The 21,260-nt window shown below is 43.8% G+C and overlaps 2 protein-coding genes across 2 annotated transcripts in view; one reads left to right on the top strand and one right to left on the bottom strand.

The window, feature by feature from the left end:
• ACACA (acetyl-CoA carboxylase alpha) overlaps positions 1–2,606 on the bottom strand; it is a 237,910-nt gene extending 235,304 nt beyond the window's left edge. Inside the window, exon 1 of the mRNA XM_065897277.1 lies at positions 2,328–2,606. Within this exon, the coding sequence (XP_065753349.1) occupies positions 2,328–2,365 (38 nt within the window). The 5' untranslated portion in view covers positions 2,366–2,606. The remainder of the gene's footprint in view (positions 1–2,327) is intronic.
• Positions 2,607–9,425: 6,819 nt separating this feature from the next.
• C19H17orf78 (chromosome 19 C17orf78 homolog) lies at positions 9,426–19,878 on the top strand. The gene is given in 8 exon segments (XM_065897846.1): positions 9,426–9,483; positions 10,704–10,760; positions 12,450–12,670; positions 12,673–12,736; positions 15,462–15,596; positions 16,616–16,740; positions 17,339–17,461; positions 19,801–19,878. Coding segments are annotated over 8 exon segments (861 nt in total).
• Positions 19,879–21,260: the final 1,382 nt, after the last annotated feature.

The following is a 21,260-nucleotide window of genomic DNA, read 5'->3' as shown; positions in this document are numbered from 1 at the left end:
TGAATGAGCTGCCGTGAAAGAAAATGAAGAATGAGTTAGGATACACCACTTACATATGATATAATAATCTAATTATTGTCATCAAACGGTAAGACAACTGGGCAGAGAGGTATGTCTCTAAGACAGTACACCTGGAATTTTAACACCTCCTAAGTGTTGTGCTGTTTGGTGCATGCCACAACCTGCCTGTCTCTATCTACTACAGGCTCTTTAGAGCTGTTCCATGGGTACTTGCTACACAAGCTTATGTGTGTAAAAAGTGGAGGAGGAAAGCTAAAGGGTGGAGAGAACTTTAAACAAGACTAACAGGTGTGACAGAAGGGAGTGAGTGGCACATGTCGAGATGCTGAAACTAGAGGCTGTAATGGGCTGAATTGTGTTCTAGGCTGAATTGTGTTCTAAAATTTCTATGTCCAAGTCCCAACCCCCAGCACCTCAGAATGTGAGTATATTTGGAGATAGGCTCTTTCTTTAAAGAGGAAATTGAATTAAAATGAGGTCATTAGGTGGGTCCTAATTCCAAATGACTAGTGTCCTTATAAGAAGAGGAGATTAGGACACAGACACACATACAGGGAAGACCATCTGTGAATCACAGTTGATGAAGCACTTACCACAGTGTGGGTGTTTTGCTGGAGAAGATGGCCATCTACAAGCCAAAGAGAGAAGCCTGAGAAGAAACCAACTCTGCTGACACAATCTTGGACTTACAGCCTCTAGAATTGTGAAGAAATTAACTTCTATTGTTTAAGCCATCCAGTCTGTAATACTCCATTACGGCAGCCCTAGAAAACTAATAAAAGTTCCCAAATATCAAATGGCCTTCAGGTTTTTCAAGAAGGTTAGATAAAGTTATCAGGGATTTTTTCCTAAGAATTCTAGCTACCTTCCAACCTTAAAGATGGTCTCTCGGGACTTCCCTGGTGGTCCAGTGGGTAAGACTCGGCATTCCTAATGCAGGGGGCCCAGGTTCTATCCCTGGTCGGGGAACAAGATCCCCCATGCATGCCACAACTAAGAGTCTGCATGCCACAACTAAAAGATCCCGCATGCCGCAACTAAGACCTGGCACACCCAAAATTAATTAATTAATTAATTAATTTAAAAAAAAAAGATGGTCTCTCACCCTACTACAGGGAAAATAAGAAAGGCCTGAGGGCATCCCTGTCTTTAAGATGATCCCAATCTAGTTGGGAAGACAAAACCAAACACCAAAACAGAGCGTCTAGATCTTACTCCTTAAATGATAACCATGTACGTTTTATAAGAGCCATAGATAGGAGAGAATAAATTCTCAAATCTGAGTAAGCCCAGAAATACATAACAGCATGTGTGTCATTGTCTGGGATATTTTAGCACTTCATTGTCAATTCTACTTTAGTTTATGGTAGTGTTTCTCAAAGTATGTTCCACAGACCATCTTGAAACAGAATCAGTAGGTGCTTGTTAAAAATACAGATTCCCGGGCTTCCCTGGTGGCGCAGTGGTTGAGAGCCCGCCTGCTGATGCAGGGGACGCGGGTTCGTGCCCCGGTCCGGGAAGATCCCACATACCGAGAAAAAAAAAAAAAAAAAAAAAAAAAATACAGATTCCCAGCCCCACTGTAGACTTTTTTTTAAAGCAGTAATTATTCACCCTGGAGTTAAGAACAACAGTTTAGGATTTATCATTATTGTCCCCCTCTTTGCTACCACATGTCTCTGATAAACAGCAATGTGTCCTACACACCTGTACTTCCTGGACAGGAAAGTCTGTCAGGTCAGGCCAAAGTTGAACCAAAGGAGGAAAGAAAGTGCCCGAATAGAAAATGGACCCATGAAGAGCACCCTGTCCTGGTGGCTCTCTGGCCATGGTTCCAAATTCCTTAAGTGGCAATGTCAGTGATGGACCTTTAGGACAGAGGATAGGGGATACACTGGGATGTTATTTCCCACTGGTCCCCAATATAGAACATATACTCTTATCCGGCTTCCAGCTCTTGCCATGCTTACTTTTACCTTTGCTTATGCTGGCAAACTTATCCTTCCCCCTTCCTAATTTTCTGAATTTTTCTAGTCCTTAGGAGCCCATTTTCTCTAAGAAGATCTCTTTTACATGTCCAGCTCCTACTGATTTATCCTTCCTCTGAATTCCTCTAGCAATCTGGTCACCACCATGTGGTTCAGCATTAGGCTAAAATTTTTTGTGTCTATGTTGGTTTTAGCTCTCCAGCTGAATTTTAATCTTAAAGGCAGAGAGCATGTCTTACAGTTTGGTACTCCCCCTCCATAGCTAGGTAGAGATATTCGTACGGGCTTCATTGACTAAAATAAAGGCTGGCTCTGTACCTGAGAGGCCACTCTGCTCCTGATGTCTGCTTGTCCATCTTCAGGTCACTTCTGGGAGGCAAAACCTCCAGTAGGATACTTAGCTGCTTTACAGACGGACAGACTTCATCAAGAAAGTCAGTGCCTTGAGCAGAATTGAGGCTCCAGTTGTGAGACAGAAGAAAAAGAAGACACTAAGGCCTTATCAGAACACTACGTTCCTTTGCTCTAGTCAACCGTTCAGGTTTGTCCAGGGTTAAAAGCCTGAGGGAACTTCACACCATAAGGTCAGAAAATGTCCTCAGGGAGGCCACCTTGTAAGTCTGGTCCTGATGATGAAAGGTAGGATTACACAACGAAGGACAGTGTTCCCAGTGGAGACTCCCCACGATGTTTTCACATGGACACTTGGGTTCTCACAAGGCGTATCAGCTCTCCCTCCCTCCTTATTATCCAATCCCAGACACTTCCAGTCCCTATCTGTGCTATCCATAATTGGCAGTCACCAAAGCCTAGCTGCCTCTTACATGACACCTCCAGCATCTTTTTTTTTTTAAAAAGCCCTTTCTAAGTCCTATACACTTCATAACTAAATACCTAAAGAAAGTATAAGGGGACCTTTATCTGAAGGCAGGGAAAATAACTTGTTGAGGTCTTGCCCGATCCTGGGATTCTAACATTTTTTTTTTTTTTTTTTTACGGTACGCGAGCCTCTCACTGTTGTGGCCTCTCCCGTTGCGGAGCACAGGCTCCGGACGCGCAGGCTCAGCGGCCATGGCTCACGGGCCCAGCGGTACGTGGGATCCTCCCGGACCGGGGCACCAACCCGCATCCCCCAGCATCGGCAGGCGGACTCTCAACCACTGCGCCACCAGGGAAGCCCCTAACACTTTATATTGATCAGCTTTAAACCTTCTCATCTCTGACCTCACTCTCCTGCAGGCCCGTGAGAGCACTCCCGGTGAGCTTACTCCCTGCTCCTGCCTCACCTTCTCTTCAGCTTCCCCAGCGTCTCCATTTCTCCCGTGTCCGACCCAGCTTTCTCCTGCTGCATTTCTCCTGCTACCTCTCCTCCTCCTTTCTCACCTGTCTACGCCAAACAAACATCTTCACCCTCCACTACTATTATTATATATGAAACACAGTAAATAATAAAATACACTAATAATTTTTGTAGAGCCTTTAAAGGAAAACTGAGCCATTGCTCAACTTCCTTTTATCCTTTTCATCCCTTCAGTCTTAAAGTTTCCCTGTATCATAACTTGTGCCAGAAGATTTCAGTGTCTTTTTTTTTTTAAAGACAGGTTTTTATATTATTTATTATTTATTTATTTTTGGCTGCACAGCATGGGGGATCTTAGCTCCCCAACCAGGGATCGCAGAGTCTTAACTACGGGACCGCCAAGGAAGACCCCATCCTGTCTTTTTATTTTTATTATTTTTTAAAATAAATTTATGTATTTGTTTTTATTCTTGGCTGCATTGGGTCTTCATTTCTGTGCACGGGCTCCCTCCAGTTGCGGCGAGTGGGGGCCACTCCTCGCCACAGTGCACGGGTCTCTCACCACGGTGGCCTCTCCCGCTACAGAGCACAGGTTCCAGGCGTGTGGGCCTCAGCAGTTGTGGCATGTGGGCTCAGTAGTTGTGGCTCACAGGCTCAGTACTTGTGGCCCACGGGCTTAGCTGCTCCGCGGCATGTGGGATCCTTCCGGACGAGGGCTCAAACCCATGTCCCCCGCATTGGAAGATGGACTCTTAATCACTGCGCCACCAGGGAAGCCCCATCCCTGTCTTTTTAAATCTCACCTCTGGTTAACATACTAGACCAGCAAGTAGAACGAGCAACACAAGTCTTGTCTATCAGTGGAACGACTGTGCTGATGTGCCCAAACTTCTTAATGAAAACGAAAAGGGGTCTTCCCTGGTGGCACAGTGGTTGAGTCTGCCTGCCGATGCAGGGGACACAGGTTCGTGCCCCGGTCCGGGAAGATCCCACGTGCCGCAGAGCGGCTAGGCCCGTGAGCCATGGCCACTGAGCCTGCGCGTCCGGACCCTGTGCTCCGCAACGGGAGAGGCCACAACAGTGAGAGGCCTGCGTACCGCAAAAAAAAAAAAAAAACAACAAAAAAAACCCAAAAAGGAAGAAAGAGGATAAAGGAAACCAAAATGAATGAAAATAAAATGTAGTTTAAATCAATGAATGAGATGGCCATATCAATTGACTAGCATAGTTCTGGGAGTGAATACAGGCAAGCAGACCTGAGAAGAACTGGTTCTTGGTATTGGCAATCTTAGCCAACAGAGCAGCAGGGACACAGCCTTCTCTGTGTTCTGCACTGTAAAGAGCTGAGTTCTTTAATCAAGTAAACCAGGCTTTAAATCCTGACTCTGTCACTAATCAGCTCTGGGACTTTGAGCAAATGACCTCCTTTCTGAGCCTGTTTCCTTGTCTATAAAACTGAGGTAGAACACATACCTCGTAAGGTTGTGTTCTGGATTAAATGTTATAACCAAAATGTAAAGTTTCTAATACAAAACTTGGAACATAGTAGGCATGCTGAAAATATTACTTTCCCCCTTCTCTCTGGGCCCCTCTCCATTTCCACTAGTGTTCAGTTAAGAACAAAATATCCTATGGACGCTCAATGAATTCAGGAATGATTATGTTATTAAATTCACTACCCCAGGCCAATATTCCCAGGGTAACAGAGCATGTGATCAGGGACCTAGGGTTAATCTGAATCCTTTACCCTTACTTGTAGGGAGCTAGTAAACAGGAGAACTGGCTATGGCTGAAGCATCACTCAAAGGGTTGGCACTGTGAGGGTATGCCTGGCCCTGCTAGGTCCCACGGTTGTACCACACTGAAAAGGCAATTTGGCCCCTTTGGGACAACAGGAACTTTTCATATACTGCAGATGGGAGAGTAAATGGGGACAACATCTTAGAAAACAGGTTGGCATTAATTAGTGAGGCTGAACCCTGCATATGTCATAACCCAGTGTCCATTTCTGGGTTTATACTCTGGAGAAACTTTCAAATGTGCCCAGGAACACTGTTCCTTATGGCCCCAAACTGGAAGCAACCCAATGTCTCTCAGCAGTAGAACAGATAAATAAGTTATGGTACATTCATACAGTGAAATATTATAAAGCAATGAGAATGAACACATTATTGGCACACGAAACAATATGGATGAGTTTCACAGACTTAATGTTGAGCAAAGAAAGTCAGACACAAAAGAGTGTGTTTCCCGTTATACATAGTCCAAAAATAGGCAAAACTCATCTGTGGCGGTAAAAAATCTGGATAATGGTTACTCCTGATGGTGGGTAGTGACTGGGAGACAACATAAAGAGAGGTGTATTCACTTTGTGTTATACATAATAAAAAGTTTACTTTAAAAAACATAGGGTATGATCTATCCATTTATGGAAGTGTAAGAACAGGTAAAAAAATTTTTAAGTATTTTTAGTGATATATATGTAGATAGTTCACTATTTTTATAGATTTATTTATTTATTTATTTTTTGGCTACGTTGGGTCTTTGTTGCTGCATGTGGGCTTTCTGTAGTCGCGGCGAGCGGGGGCTACGCTTTGTTGCGGTGCGCGGGCTTCTCGTTGCAGTGGCTTCTCTTGTTGTGGAGCACGGGCTCTAGGGACGCGGGCTTCAGTAGTCGTGGCGCGTGGGCTCAGTAGTTGAGGCTCACGGGGTCTAGAGTAGTTGTGGCGCACGGGCTTAGTTGCTCCGCAGCCAGGACTTGAACCTGAGTCCCCTGCATTGGCAGACGGATTCTTAACCACTACGCCACGAGGGAAGCCCCGATTGTTCGCTACTTTTAAAAAGCATGGGAAAATAATGACTGGGAGAAGGGAAAGGAGTGTGACCAGAGGGACAGACATACAAGGAGCTTCTTAGCTACTGGCAATGTTCAATTTCTTACTTTGGGTGATGATTACGTAATGTTCACATTATTATTATTATTACAGATATGCTTATGTCCTATATACTCTTCTATATGTATGCTATATTCCACAATAAAAGAATTTAAAATAAACCCAAACAAACAAATAAAAAACATACACCCTTAAAAGACAGAGTAGCAGAGTGTGGCATTGAGATGATAATTTTAGAGCTGGAAGAGGCCTCGAAACCATCCTGTCCAACCATTTCATTAAAGGAACGGAAACGGAGGCCAGAGAAGGTAAGTGACTTCCTCAAAGAGATTCAGTCAATTACAGAGCCTAAGTACTCCTCCCACAGACCCACCCTGTTTCCTACCATCTTCCAGAGTTACATCTCTCACCTGCACGCAACATAAAACTCACCTATGTTATAGCTTTTTTTCCTCCTAAATTTGAAATTTTTGTTGTGGGGAAATAAGATCAGGAGAGAAACCCTCTCCTCCACAGATACTGCAAACACTTAGAAAACCAGTCAAAATGTCTGTAATAGGAAAGAAAAAAATGTCTAGTAGCAGAGAAACAGTTCTGGGTCTGTTTTTTCTACTACTGGATATTTTGACTCGTTAATGAAGCTCTCCCACTTCTCTGTACCCCACAGTATGGCTGCTCCAACCTGCAGGCTGACTTTTGGGAAGGGTCTGAGAGTGGGTAAAAGAAAACTTCTGCTTCGTTTTGTACGAGCACAAAGTCTCTTTTGGGAAGAGTGAGCTCTTCTGCCACCTTGTGACAGAGAATGAGAATAGCCCTCACAGCCTTTCCAACCCCTGCTCCAAGGTGGCAGCACCGTAACAGGGCATCCAGGAACTAATCTACAGAAAATTTCAGACAGAGAGACAGCAGGGGAACACGTCTGACACCACAAGGCAGCAGAGAACAATGCAATTACGTTAAGGAAATAGTAAGCAAAAACCATGAAGCCCAGGAAAGGCAGTGCAGCCCCTTTATTCTCTGCCCACCAGCCCTGCTAGGACAATCAGGCAACTGAGACAGTGCTGATCTGGACCAATCAAGATTTGAGGCACTGATGTTACCTCTACTCGGCTGGCTTCACTTCTATCCTCCGTTCCATAGCCAAATGTCTTTCAAAGATGATCTACACTTCTTCACCTCCAATTCCCTCTCAGCCACCTCCTAATTCCACCATGCCGCTAGAACTGCTCTTACAGAATTGTCAAATCCAGTGGACAGTTTGTCCAGTGGACAAACCCATTCCCTCCTTGAATCACCCTCCTTTCTTGGCTTCTAGAACATCCACTCTCCTGGTTTTCTTAGCTCAGATGCCACCTCCTGAGAGAAGTCTTCCCTGACCACCCTACTTAAAGTGGCCTCCGGGAATTCCCTGGTAGTTCAGTGGTTAGTCTGCGCTTTCACTGCCGAGGGCCAGGGTTCAACCCCTGGTTGGGGAACTAAGATCCTGCAAACTGCCAAAATAATAATAATAATAAATAAAGTGTCCTCTGTCATTCCTCCTTCACCTCATCACCTGTTTGTTGCTTCATGATGATTGTCACAATCTTTAATTATCTTGTATGTGTATTTGTATATTATTTATTGTTAGCCCTCTGTACTATTTTATTTTCAACCATGTTTATTGTCTGCTTCCCATTGTTTCACATGAACTCACACTTGGCCTTGCTCACTGCTAGAATAGTGTCTGGCACACAGTAGGTGCATAATAAAGACTTGCAGAAGGGGCTTCCCTGGTGGCGCAGTAGTTGAGAGTCCGCCTGCCGATGCCGATGCAGGGGACAAGGGTTCATGCCCCGGTCTGGGAAGATCCCACATGCCGTGGAGAGGCTGGGCCCGTGAGCCACGGCCGCTGGGCCTGTGCGTCCGGAGCAGGAGAGGCCACAACAGTGAGAGGCCCGCGTACTACAAAAAAAAAAAAAAAAAAAAGGCTTGCAGAAGGAAGGAATGAAAGGCACTGTGGCTGCATGTTCAGCAGTTCCTGCCCTCTGTCCACATTTCAGGAAACATGTCCTTCAGTGACACCTCTGTCCTTTCTGTTTTCCCAAGATTTCCCTTCATGCTCCATTTAGCCAGATTTCAACCTGAATTAAAATGTCAGGAAACAGGGTAGTAGTTAAATTATGTTTTGACTCAGACCTCATGAAAGCCCCTATGGAAAGTCCCTTGAATCAAGCTCCCTTTACATCATTATCAGAGCATCAGCCTCTAGAACCTTCTTACCCATAATCAAACTTATAATGGCTCCAATGGAGTAAGTACATTCACAGTGGGTAAGAGACTTCAGAGGGTCTTAGTAGATCTTCATTATTGCTATGATCCCCCTAGCTATGCTATCACAAAGTCTACAATTTTAGAAAAATCTTCTACAACAGTTATCTGTGTAGGAAAGCCTTCCCAAACTGCAGGCAGTACCACTCACCTAGTGTACTTAGCTCTTCCTCACAACCTCTCAGCCCAGCAGTCATAGGAATGTGGTCCACCTACACTCACTTCACTATTCGGGAGTGTGAAAATGTGCAAAACTAGACAGGTATGTCTGTACTAAGGTAAGTTTATGTTTATAACTGTGAAGGGATTCTAGAGATCACTGGGTTGGAACGCTCCATTTACAGAGGGGAAAACAGCGATCCATAGAAGTCAAGAAATTTTTCTCACTGTGCCACACTTAACCACACGGGCTGAACTGGAACCCAGTTCTGTTGATTCCTAGTCCAGTGCCCTCGCCAGTGTAACTCACTGACTCACTCAGTCCTAGTTTCCTGCTCTATTCTAGAAATCACTTTCCTTAATAGAAATCTCTCCATCTCTTTATGTCGGTGTGTGAATAGCCGTGCCTGTGTCAGTGAGCATGTATGCGAATGTCTACGTGTCTCTCTGCGAGTATTTGTAAAGCATATCACTGGGTGTTTATGCCCTTTCTCCCGGGGAAAGCTCTAGGTAATTACAGCTCCTTACGTCGGCACCAGTGGTGAAGTCAGGTGAAGATCTTCTGAATCAATCATTAACAGACAAACTCGGTCCTGTCTCCTGTCAGGAAATGTGGCAAAATAATTAGGGTGGAACCAGACTCTCCCAGGGTCAAACTTGGTTTCAGGCAGTGAAAGAATTTAGAGACGAGGCTATAGGTGGCTGTGACAGACCAGCAGCGTACTGTCTCTACAAGGAGAATGTGCCCAAGCTAATATGGATACCATCTTGGTTTTCAGCCTAATCATTACATCCTATGATGCTAACAAGAAAGGTAAGTACTTCTCTAGCCTAGTATTCTGGGAAATCCAAAGAGAAGCCTAGAAAGTGTTTAGGGGTCTATTCCGCCAGATAGAGGTACAGCCAATACTTAGCAGATGATGCTTTCTCCATGTTATTCAACTCAGAGAGAGAGCTGTTTCATGGTAAGAAGTCTTCAGAGAGTGTGATGCATTCTTCCATTTTGTTCATGTAACTAACATTAAAATTCCTTTCACTGTTAGATGGCTTTCTTTCCTGCAAAGTACTGTCAGAGTCTCAGTACTGTCATCACCTAAGACTCCTAAATTCATAACCCCTCATAAGATGTTGTCTTCCTTTTTAAAGGCATTACATCCAAATAGATGGGGATGCTCATGGGTGGGAAGAGCTGAGAAAGGGTAGTGTGAGGGTGGAATGGCACCGCTTGCTGCTCTTTGATAACTGTTTATTTAAGACATGATTGGGCTTCCCTGGTGGCGCAGTGGTTGAGAGTCCGCCTGCCGATGCAGGGGACACGGGTTCGTGCCCCGGTCCGGGAGGATCCCACATGCCGCAGAGCGGCTGGGCCCGTGAGCCATGGCCGCTGAGCCTGCGCGTCCGGACCCTGTGCTCTGCTCCGCAACAGGAGAGGCCACAACAGTGAGAGGCCCGCGTACTGAAAAAAAAAAAAAAAAAAGACATGATTTTTCAAAGTGTCCTAAACAGTTCATCTCTAAAATTAGCTGACCAAAGTTAAGGCCAAATAGCATAAGGTGCAGCAGTAACAAATTTAACAAATGAAGAAAACTCACAACACCCTGTGAGTTATGTGCCAAAAAGCATAAATAACTATAACCTATCATTTAACCTATCATTCTATGGGAACCCGGAGAGATATCTTGTCCAACGATACACTTATTAAACTTTCAAAAGTTTTAATAGAAGAAGGTAGATAAAACAGGAAGGAGAAGAGATAATAGGCAGTGTTTGAAGGAATGGGTTTGTTAGTCTTTCATTAACTTAGTTAACTCTTTTACCTTCTTTTCCCCTAAGGATAATAGACTGGTACCCAGTTGTCTTTGTACTAGGCTAACTCCCACTTGCGTAAATCTTGAAGTCCTTTTGAGGGAATGTCTGATCTCCCCAAGTGCAAGTTTTATGAGAAGGAACTGCATTCTTCTGTATTTCCCTCTCCAGTGCCCAGAATTCTCAAGAAGAAGTACCCAGTCAACCCTGACCTTTTTTTTCCCCCAGAACTCAGAGACAGCAGCTGCCAAGTGGAACTGCTGCCTGGTCTCTTCCTCTCAAAGGGCTATGCTAATGCGAGGTAGGGAATGGGCCCTTGAAAAATCGTTTTGCCATTCCTGAACAGTTTTACCTTTAAAAGATGCTTGTCTCCCCCAATCCGAGCCCAGATCTCAAATATCCTGTTTAAAAGCTATGTATCCCCCTGAGAGGCTTTCTGGAAACCCATTTTTATCTTGTGGTTTTTAAAAAATTTATGTATTTATTTGGTTGCGCCGGGTCTTAGTTGTGGCAGGCAGGCTCCTTAGTTGTGGCTTGCAGGCTCCTTGGTTGTGGCATGTGAACTCTTAGTTGTGTCATGCATGTGGGATCTAGTTCCCTGACCAGGGATCGAACCCGGCCCCCCTGCATTTGGAGCACGGAGTCTTATCCACTACGCCACCAGGGAAGTCCCTGGCAACCCATTTTTAAATGAACTGATATTGACTCACAGACTTAGAGAACTAACTTACGGTTACCAGGGGAGAAGGGTGTGTGTGTATGTGGGGGAGGGATAGTTAGGGAGTTTGGGGCTGACATGTACACATTGCTAGATTTAAAATGGATAACCAGGCTTCCCTGGTGGCACAGTGGTTAAGAATCCGCCTGCCAATGCAGGGGACATGGGTTCGAGTCCTGGTCCAGGAAGATCCCACATGCCACAGAGCAACTCAGCCCGTGCGCCACAACTACTGAGCCTGCACTCTAGAGCCCGCAAGCCACAACTACTGAGCCCGCATGCTTCAACTACTGAAGAGCCCATGCTCCGCAACAAGAGAAGCCAAAGCCACGACAATGAGAAGCCCTCACACCACAACGAACAGTAGCCCCCACTCAATGCAACTAGAGAAAGCCCGCATGCAGCAGCACAGACCCAATGCAGCCAAAAATAAATAAATTGATTAATTGAAACAAAAAGTTCTTCAAAAAACAAAAAAGAATGGATAACCAAAAGGACCTACTAGGGGCTTCCCTGGTGGCGCAGTGGTTGAGAATCTGCCTGCCAATGCAGGGGACACGGGTTCGGGCCCTGGTCTGGGAAGATCCCACATGCCGTGAAGCAACTGGGCCCGTGAGCCACAAGTACTGAGCCCGTGAGCCACAAGTACTGAGCCTGTGCGTCTGGAGCCTGTGCTCCGCAACAAGAGAGGCCGCGATAGTGAGAGGCCTGCACACCGTGATGAAGAGTGGCCCCCGCTCACCGCAGCTGGGGAAAGCCCTCACACAGAAATGAAGACCCAACACAACCTAAATAAATAAATTAATTTAAAAAAAAAAAAAAGGACCTACTGTATAGCACAGGGAACTCTGCTCAGTATTCTGTAACAATCTAATTGGGAAAAGAATTTGAAAAAGAATAGATACATGTAACAAAAAATAAATTAAAAAATAAAATGTTCACTTATACAATATAAATTAATTAACTGTTGTTACCTAAGCCGTGGCTGCATAAATCAAAGAGACGGGGTGAGGCAAGAGAAGGAGGCCGCACTCAAGCGGCTCTGCGTTAGAAAAAACAACCTAGGAGCATCTCTCTGGGCTGCATTTACTGCAGTCACCAATCTTCATGGGACCCACGGCAGGAAGGGGGAAAGGCAGGGCTTGTATATTTAGTACCATAGATACATGCTGAGGAAGAACTGAAGGAAAAAGAGAAGAAAGTACAGCAGTGGGCCATGAACGGAAGTGGGCTGGCTGGGCACCATTCAGATTAAGAACTGGCTTCATTTTCCTACCTGGCTTTTCTCCTTCCAGAAGCTCAGACAGAAGCCAAATGGCCCACATTCATCCTAAATCAGACTGTGGCTACCTTGCAGTGTCTTGGTTCTAGGAGCAAAGTGAAAGTCAACCTTGTATATTCGGGAAAAAGGCGAAAGGTCAAGCACACTCTGAAGAACCTGAGAGTCATACTGTTCCCCCGCAGAAACAGCACTGCCCCCCACCGAGCTGTCACCTAACCCTCACATCCAAGGTTCAGATTGGATCCCTTGTGACAGGCAAAGGTGAGATTGGAAAATGAGATTGGAGGTAGGCGCTGCCTTCTGGCTGACGTCCTTGGAGGCAGGTAGAGCTGAATAGCAGCTAAAGCCTCAAGGAAATGGATTAGCCTCTCTCTCTTTAGGCAAATCTATGTAAAATTTTAAAATGTCATTTTAGTGCATGGATTAGGCTCTTTGGAATTTGATTAGTATGAACTGATTCCTATGGTCTGTTTACCCCATGAGAAACTGTGGCATACAAGAGAAATAACATCAAACAAGTGTTTATTTCTCCAATGCTCAGTTTCCATAGCTACAGATGAGAGATTTGACAAGATGATCTAATTTCTAGATATGTAAGCCCAACATCAATATGTAAGGCCTCTCAAATAGCCCTTTCAACCTGCTAGTATTATTACAGAATAATCTCTAAAGGAGATTTCCACTTAAATATAATGTACCTAATGTTCCCTATTTAAAATGAATTATTTTGTAATAAAGCATCATCTCCTAAATTATCTATTTCATAACTTTGCATTTTTTGTAGACCTCCTTAAAGTGGGGGAATTCTTGCTCAAATATTCTTAGCCAAAGAAAAGCTAATATTGCAATTCCATCAGCACTGGGAATAGACTGCTTGTATTTACAAACTTGCTCCACCTTAATACTCAGTTACCCAGCAGATGAGACCTAAGAGATGAGCTGCCAACAGGGATGGACATTAATTTAGAAGCTGGGCAGAACTGGAACTACACTGACGGATGAAAAGCCTATTAAGTAGATTTTGAAACAGTGGCTCCCAGGAGGTGGGAAGACATGCCACACTGAAATCCCATTATCCCTGTGGCTAGAGGGCACAGTTCTTCTATGCAGAGACAGGATTTCTAGGTTTTGTCTCCTCTTTCGATCATAATATCACTCAGTTTGCAAAGTGTTTTTCACACCTGCTTTCTCATTTTTGTTTCCGATCTTCACATCACTCCTGTGAAACAGGTAGACCAAGAATTATTTTATTATAACCATCCTGCAGATAAGGAAACCAAAACTCAGAGAACTTATATGTTACTTTTCCAAAGTGAGAATTATTTATCTTCATCTCATCTGACCCAGAAACACATATGCTGTCACTTCAGAAAACTGACTGGCACTATGCTGAAAACAATGCCACATAATTCTCTTGTTTTTCCTTTTGAGCCTGTTGGCGCTTTGTCTCTGCTTATCTTTGCCAACACTGTCTTCCTGATTAAACAAATCAAGGACTACTTCCCCTATAATTTGTGTACAGTACCTGGTACTCTGCCCACTGGCCTCTGAAGTAAAGAACTGTCATTTTCACACGGACTTAAGACCTGGGAGAATAATTCAGAAAAGTCAAGTAGGACGTACAGATCTCAATTTAATAAGCGATGACAGGAGGCCATTAAAAATAGAATAGGAACCACTGTCCGAACTGGATTAGATCAATTTGGGAGGCACGTGAAGGTGGTTCCAGACCACAGCCAGCATCCATCCGCACCCCATCTTTTCCACAGCTGTTTGAGTCACCATCTTTTCTCATTTGGATTCTGCGAGAGCCTCCTAACAGGTTACTCTGCTTCTCCCAGGCCCCCTACTACAGTCTGTTTCCAACTCAGCAACCCACTGATCCTTTAAAAACAAAGCCATCCGGTCACTTCTCTGCACAAAAACTTGCAACGGATCCCCACTTCAAGCAGAACAAAAACCAAAGTCCTCACACTGGCCTACAAGGCCCTAAGTGATAAGGACCCATTTCCTTCAGAAACTCCCTCATCTCCTATGACTGTCGCCTTGCTCACTCCACTGCAATCTCTCTGGCCTCTGTGCTCTTCCTCTAAAACTAAAACATGCCAGACACACTCTGCCCCAGGGCTTTTACACTGTTCCCTCTGCCTAGTTCCCCAGCATCTGCTTGGCTAATCCCCTCATCTCCTTCAAGTCTCAGCTCAATTTTCATCTTCTCAATGAAACCAGCCTATCCTGTAGGTCGCCCAACCACTGCCCACCCGCACCCCTCCGACTGCCCCCTTACCTTTCTCTACTTTGTTTCTTTTCGTAGCACTTATCCCCTTCTAACAAACCATAAAACTTACTGTACTTATTGTCTGCTTCCCCAAGTCCCCCTCAGCCCTCCTTCCCCCTTGCTTGTTCCCATGGTAGAAGGTACCCAGCTGATATATCCGAAGTACGGAAGCAGTCCCTGGCACATGCTAGATAATTTTTAAATATTTGCTGAAAGAATTAAATTGAGGGATACATGAAGCTGGGAGGTCTCCCCTTCTTCCAGCTCCCCCTTTCCCCAAACCTCTCTCAAAGTCGTTGACTTAGACTCCACTAGACACACCTGCCACAGTCATTAAGGCAAATTATGCTACTTCATGTTCTTCCTTGGACTTTGGAGCCATCTTTTTTAAAGAAGGAAACTTTCAGTGGTGCTACACCTTCCATCCTTATTATCATTATGCCCTTACGAGTATGGCCATACTCCTTCACTCTGAACGTACATTAGTCAAAGGCGCCATGGGAATTTAATCCATATCTTATTAGTATCTCTATCCTCATTTATTCTTTGGCATTATTAAGGCCCACACTTTAAACCTATGGACAGATCGATGGGGCCACAGTTAGAAGTTCACATCAGCTGGGTAGAGCTAGGGTTTTGTCAGGTAAAATCAAAGGCAGGATAAAGTTTTCTCAGTTGTCCTTTCATTGTTTCTTTCTTGTTTTATAGCTTTTTTACCAGGGATCTCCCAGTGTAAGGTCTACCCAGTGATGGGGGCTTCATCAGAGACTTTTCCCACCACTACCACCTTCGTAACTCCTGGGAAAAAAGGAGAGAAAACTACAAGGATTGATGATTTTTCTAGTCCTCTGAAACAAGGTACAGAATAAGTAGAGGTAAGACAAAAACAGAAAGAAAAGGAAACATTTTCAGTCCCAACACCTGCCTGGGTCTCCTAGGATTTTCCTGGAGGTTGAGAAGTTACACAGTTTGCATTAGAAAATCACTCCAAAAAAAAAAAAAAAAAAGAAAATCACTCCATTTCTTATGGAAAAAAAATCAGCTTCTCTATAAAGAAGGTCCCAGAAATGTTTGTAGCTTGACACTATTAATAATCCTTCAACTCCACACAAGTTGAGCTCACCTTGTAGCCAGATTCGGAGACAGCATAAAGGGTATTGGTGTGGTGGGTAATTCCAGCCATCGTGTGAATAGAGAGGCGACATTTAAACTCTAAGCACTCGTTACAGTGATGACAACAACCAAGAAGCATGTTTTCATCTGCACTGCTTTTACAAAGAGCCCTCCCTAAATTGGCCAGGACTCAAATTCTGTAAGATTTCAGTTTGGGTTACATCCCAGTTCCAAGAGGAGAAATGTAAATATGAGATTAGTAATAACAAGATGCATATGAGCCATGTGTCCCCAAATTTGGCTTATGACCCAAAAACAATGGCAATTTACCTCTGTCCCTCATATGCCCCACTAAATTGAGAAGAGCATAGGAAATGTGATTTGCTAATCCCATACAGTATGTGTGTCGAGGCACAAGGACAGAGACCCTGAGAGGGCTGCTGGTGACAGACTCCCTTGCGTAACTTTTCTTTCCATGAAAGCAGTGCAAGAATCAATCCTACTTGATCATGGAAAAATTCCAAATCCTAGTAAAGGTGACTCTGGGAAGAGGCTGCAAAGGAGGTTAGAGCAGAGCCCATGATGCCTACTCCACTCCTGACTCTGAACTGGAAATTCAGCCTCTGTCTCTGAATCAGGCTGGGCCCCTATTTGTCTTGTGAGCCAGGAGGCCTTCAAGTCAAAAGGTCAATCTTTTCTTTCTCTGAAGTTCTCTTTTCTCCCTTTTCTATTCCTCTCTCTCTTTTTAGACACAGATGAGGACCTAGAGAAGAGGCAGAAATGGAGCATCATGGTCAAATTTCTGATTGCAGTCACCTTGTTGTTCAGGGGAACTGCCATTATAGTGTTCGTCATTTTCGAAGTCCCATGCCCTGTAAGTTTGCTGATGTACTGGGTCCTTGGGCTTGATCTATAAAGACCTCCTTCTGTCCCAGAGGCAGGCTGGCATAATGAGAAAAGCACAGACTTTGGAGTTTGGACACACCTGCCACTCTACACTCACTAGCCGAGTGGCTTTGAGAAAGTTGTTTGCCTTCTCCAACTGCAGCTGCCTCGTCTTTAAAATGGGACTAATGATATTTGCCTCTCATGGTGGTTATGAAGTTTAATGGAGATTCTGTGGGAAAGGCTCCTGGCACGTAGAGGTGCTTGCTAAATGCAAGTTCCTTTCCTCTGCTGTACTTGTACATTCTCTAGGGAGGATAGAGCCAATAGGAATGTATATTTTCTTTTTCCTTAGAAGAGATGATTTTCAGGAATTCCCTGGAGGTCCAGTGGTTAGGACTCCATGCTTTCACTGCCAGGCCCGGGTTCGATCCCTGGCTGGGGAACTAAGATCCCATGAGCCGTGTGGCACAGCCAAAAAAAACAAGAGAGATGATTTTCTTTAAATGGCCTGATGTGAGGTTTGGAAGATAATCAGATGCACAGCAGCCACCTGAAGTTAATACCAGGTCATTTTCTCCCTTCAGAGCCAATGCCTAGGAGCCAGAGAGCTATGCCAATGCCAGAGGTTGTGGAGAAGGCAAAGAAAGGAAGGCCAGCAACCTGGTGTAGCTGAATCCCAGACTGACTCTCAGCCCAAAAAGGAAAGTGTTCTCTGTATGGCTATTGTCATTTGCCTAGAGAAAATGGGGTTAATATATAAATCCTGGGAGACAGGAAGCTGCTTTAATTATGCAGCAAATGTAGGTAATTCTTTTATGTGTCAGGAAATGGGCAGGTATTTGTACTACTGTTTTCTTAACATCTGCAGGGTCATAATACAATAGAGTACTTATTGAAAATAGCTATTTCTGGGCATCAGATATAATAAATCAGAATGGCTAGAGTGGGACCAGGAATCTTATTTTTAAGATTTTTTTTCACTGGACCACCAGAGAAGTCTCTCTCTTTTTTTTTAGATTTTTAACAAGCTCCCTAAGTAGAGGTGGTTTTACTGTGAAATTAATGAAGCTGAAACTCAGGACCCACGACACCTGCACAAAGGCTTTGAATCCAATTTTGTATTTTTTAAAATCTGTATTCTCTTTCTTTAAAAAGGGTCCCTGAAATTGTAAGAGCTTCAGAGCCCACAACTTACGTCTCCATCCCTGCCCCTGGGTGACTCTGACATACAACACAGTTCAGGAACCACCACACTTGAACACAGCCTGAACACTTGGCAAAGCACCTTCTTTCTTCCCTGCCCTGGGGTTTCCTGGCAGGATTATAAATCCATATTGCACTTTAGTGTGTAAGTCAGATACCACACCACCAGCTCAGCATGGCTGCTTTAAATAGTTTTCCCACCAGGAATGGACTCAGCCTTTGACTACAAGAAAGTGATGGGTGCCTTCTCTACATCTAAAAACCCACTGAAGCAAAGAGATGAGGTCTCCAATACTTTTTTAAATTAAAGAAGGTGGCCACTTTCGTAGAATTACAGCACTGAGAATGGGTCTCAAAGATTATATAGTCCAGGATGGGACACACTCTTTAGTTCCATGTCAACCGCACATATCAATAATCAAGCAGAGGACTTCCCTGGTGGCGCAGTGGTTAAGAATCCGCCTGCCAATGCAAGGGACACGGGTTCGAGCCCTGGTATGGGAAGATCCCACATGCCGCAGAGCAACTAGGCCCGTGAGGCACAACTACTGAGCCTGTGCGTCTGGAGCCTGTGCTCCGCAACAAGAGAGGCCGTGATAGTGAGAGGCCCGCACACCGCGATGAGGAGTGGCCCCCGCTTGCCACAACTAGAGAAAACCCTCACACAGAAACGAAGACCCAACACAGCCAAAAATAAATAAATAAATAAATATTTTTTTAAAAAAATCAAGCATGGCACTCTTTCCACCCAGGCATGGCATCAATCTTTTTTATCACAGTGCTTTAGGTATCCAATGCCAACTTATTTGTCATCTCTGGTCTAGGTTAATATTTTCTATAATCCTATTTCTGCTAATGTTAGATGATGAGCCCAGGTAAATCAGTATAATTCTATAATTTAGTGTATTTTTAGTTCTTTAATCCAATCAACATTATCATTTCTACTGAACATTGAAAGAAATAGGCCTGAAGGGGACTAAGAAGTCTAGTCCAGAATTAGAAGAAGCCACGTAACAGCAACTCTGATTGAATTTCTCCCATGAACAAAATAAGATACTAAATGATAAAGGAATTAATTTTAAAAAAGAAATTTTATACACACTGCCTCATTTGAGTCTCATAAAAATCCTGGGAAGTAGCTAGGGCAGGTATCTACATCTTACTGATACTTAAACTAAGGCTTAGAAAGGTTATTGACTTTCCCACGGTCACACACCTAGTGGAAACAGAACTAAAATTCAGGTCTTTTAATTCCTATACTGGATTTATTGGCATATTCATCTCTTCCACAAAATTTTACTGAAAGCCTTCTATGTGCCAAGTTCCCTGCCTTCAAGAGGCTTAGAGTCTATGTTCATAACAGTTAAGCATTTAGAAAGTACATACAAAATCAGATGGGGCATGGTATAATGAGAGTGGAATGGGATTAGTAAAAAATATTTGGTCCACATTGACCCAGATCTTTGCCCCTTCTCAAACAGAGTGAGATTGTTTGGGCCTGATTCCAGGAATGAAGTCGAATCCCTGTGCATCTGGGATCCAAAGTAGCTGCACATCCAGGGCCCTTTCCATTCAAGGCAAATCGGTCAAACAAGGGGTGGCTGGGCTGTTTATTAGGTTATTGGTTTCAACAAACTGTAGGTTCTCATACATAAGTGCACTTTGCTGATACTTTCGCAGTGTAAAGCACAATAACTTTTCTTAGAATTGATGGGTAACAAAGGCGAAATGATGTGCACTTGGAGTTACACAGGGTTTAGTACTAAGCTATCTCTTTGTTGGTACATTAAGAAATACCCATTTGCATCTTTCTTTATCTTTCATATTTCCTTTCAATCTCTAGGTTGGACAAGATGCTCCCAAATCATCAAGCCCCATGAAAGCTGCAGAGATCACTGTGGTCCATGAGACATACTTCTGAAAAGTTCTGCTCTGCCTCCCACACTGAATGAAAGATACTACATTGTCTTCTGCCTACTATTAATCAGTATGGGCAGATTCTTGCTAATCTTACCCTCGTATCTTCAGCAGGGACATTACGATCAGACAGTAATGCCAGGCCAATGAGGGGGAAGCCTGGGCTCCAGAGTTACTCTCATGCCTTTGCTACTGACTTAGCCACAAGCCTCTGAAATTCACTTGGTAATCCCACAAAAAATGGATATTTTTTTCACCCCATCAAATGAAAACAAAAAGTCTTCCCTCTGAGCACTATGAATGGACCCATTACTCTCTTTGACAAAAGGTTTAAACACAGCCTCCAAGGAACTGAGCAAAGCAGCCCTTGGTGTGGCACATTCACCAAGTCCTCGACTGTCCTCTCTGCTGACCTCACGCGCACTGGCTCTCAGCCAGCTGAGGGTGGGGCTCCTGTTTTCCCAGGCTGGCATTCATAGGGCTTTATGACTTAGCCTCTGCCGCTACATGCAGCCCTCCACACACTGGGAAAGGGAACGTGACCCTAAGCGTTCCAAAAGTCCTCCTTGTGACTCATCCCCAAAGCACTTAGGGACTGCGTACAAATAGGATCCAGACTGGGAATTCCCTGGTGGTCTAGTAGTTAGGACTTGGCACTTTCACTGCTGTGGCCTGGGTTCAATCCCTGGTCGGGGAACTGAGATCCTGCAAGCTGTACAGCGCAGCCAAAAGACAAAAGCAAACAAACAAAATCAAATAGGATCCAGACAAGGTCTGCTGATAATCCAGAATTCCTAAAGTTGGTCTGACATTATACCTTACCATCACAGTGAGCTGCAGACATTCTGAACAAGGATTCCAGAGCAACATGATTATGTGCTCTTTCTCACAGAGGCATGGCTATAAGTCAAGTCTGACTGACTTAAATGAGTTTGGTGAGAAAGTGAAACAGCTGGTTTTTATTTTAATACTCAATGCAATATTTTACTGTATTTCTTAGCTGTGGTTTCTTCCTTTCCCTTACCTCGGCTAAGAGAGAGTTTAAGAAAGGCTCAGTTTATAGAATTTATTATGAAATTAGATTTTTATTTATACATTGTAATTTTTCATAAAACTCAAAACTATGGATTACAATGCATGACTTTTGACAATGAAACGAGACATCTACAATCTACTTTGTGTATCAAAGAATATTCTACTTGTTTTACCATTATAAATTGTCTTACTTGTGAAATTTTCTAAACATGTTAAGTAAAAAACTGTCAACTAATATATCAATACTTTCAATGTTAAGCTAATTGAGTATTACCTAACAATGAATTTTTGCAACAACTAACCTTTTTTTTAAATTAATTAATTAATTAATTATTTTTTATATTTGGCTGT

This window comes from Phocoena phocoena, chromosome 19 (assembly GCF_963924675.1).
Source record: "Phocoena phocoena chromosome 19, mPhoPho1.1, whole genome shotgun sequence".
Lineage (NCBI taxonomy): Eukaryota > Metazoa > Chordata > Mammalia > Artiodactyla > Phocoenidae > Phocoena > Phocoena phocoena.
The sequence above is the reverse complement of the archived record's forward strand: the minus strand, read 5'-3'. Positions and strand labels throughout refer to the sequence as shown.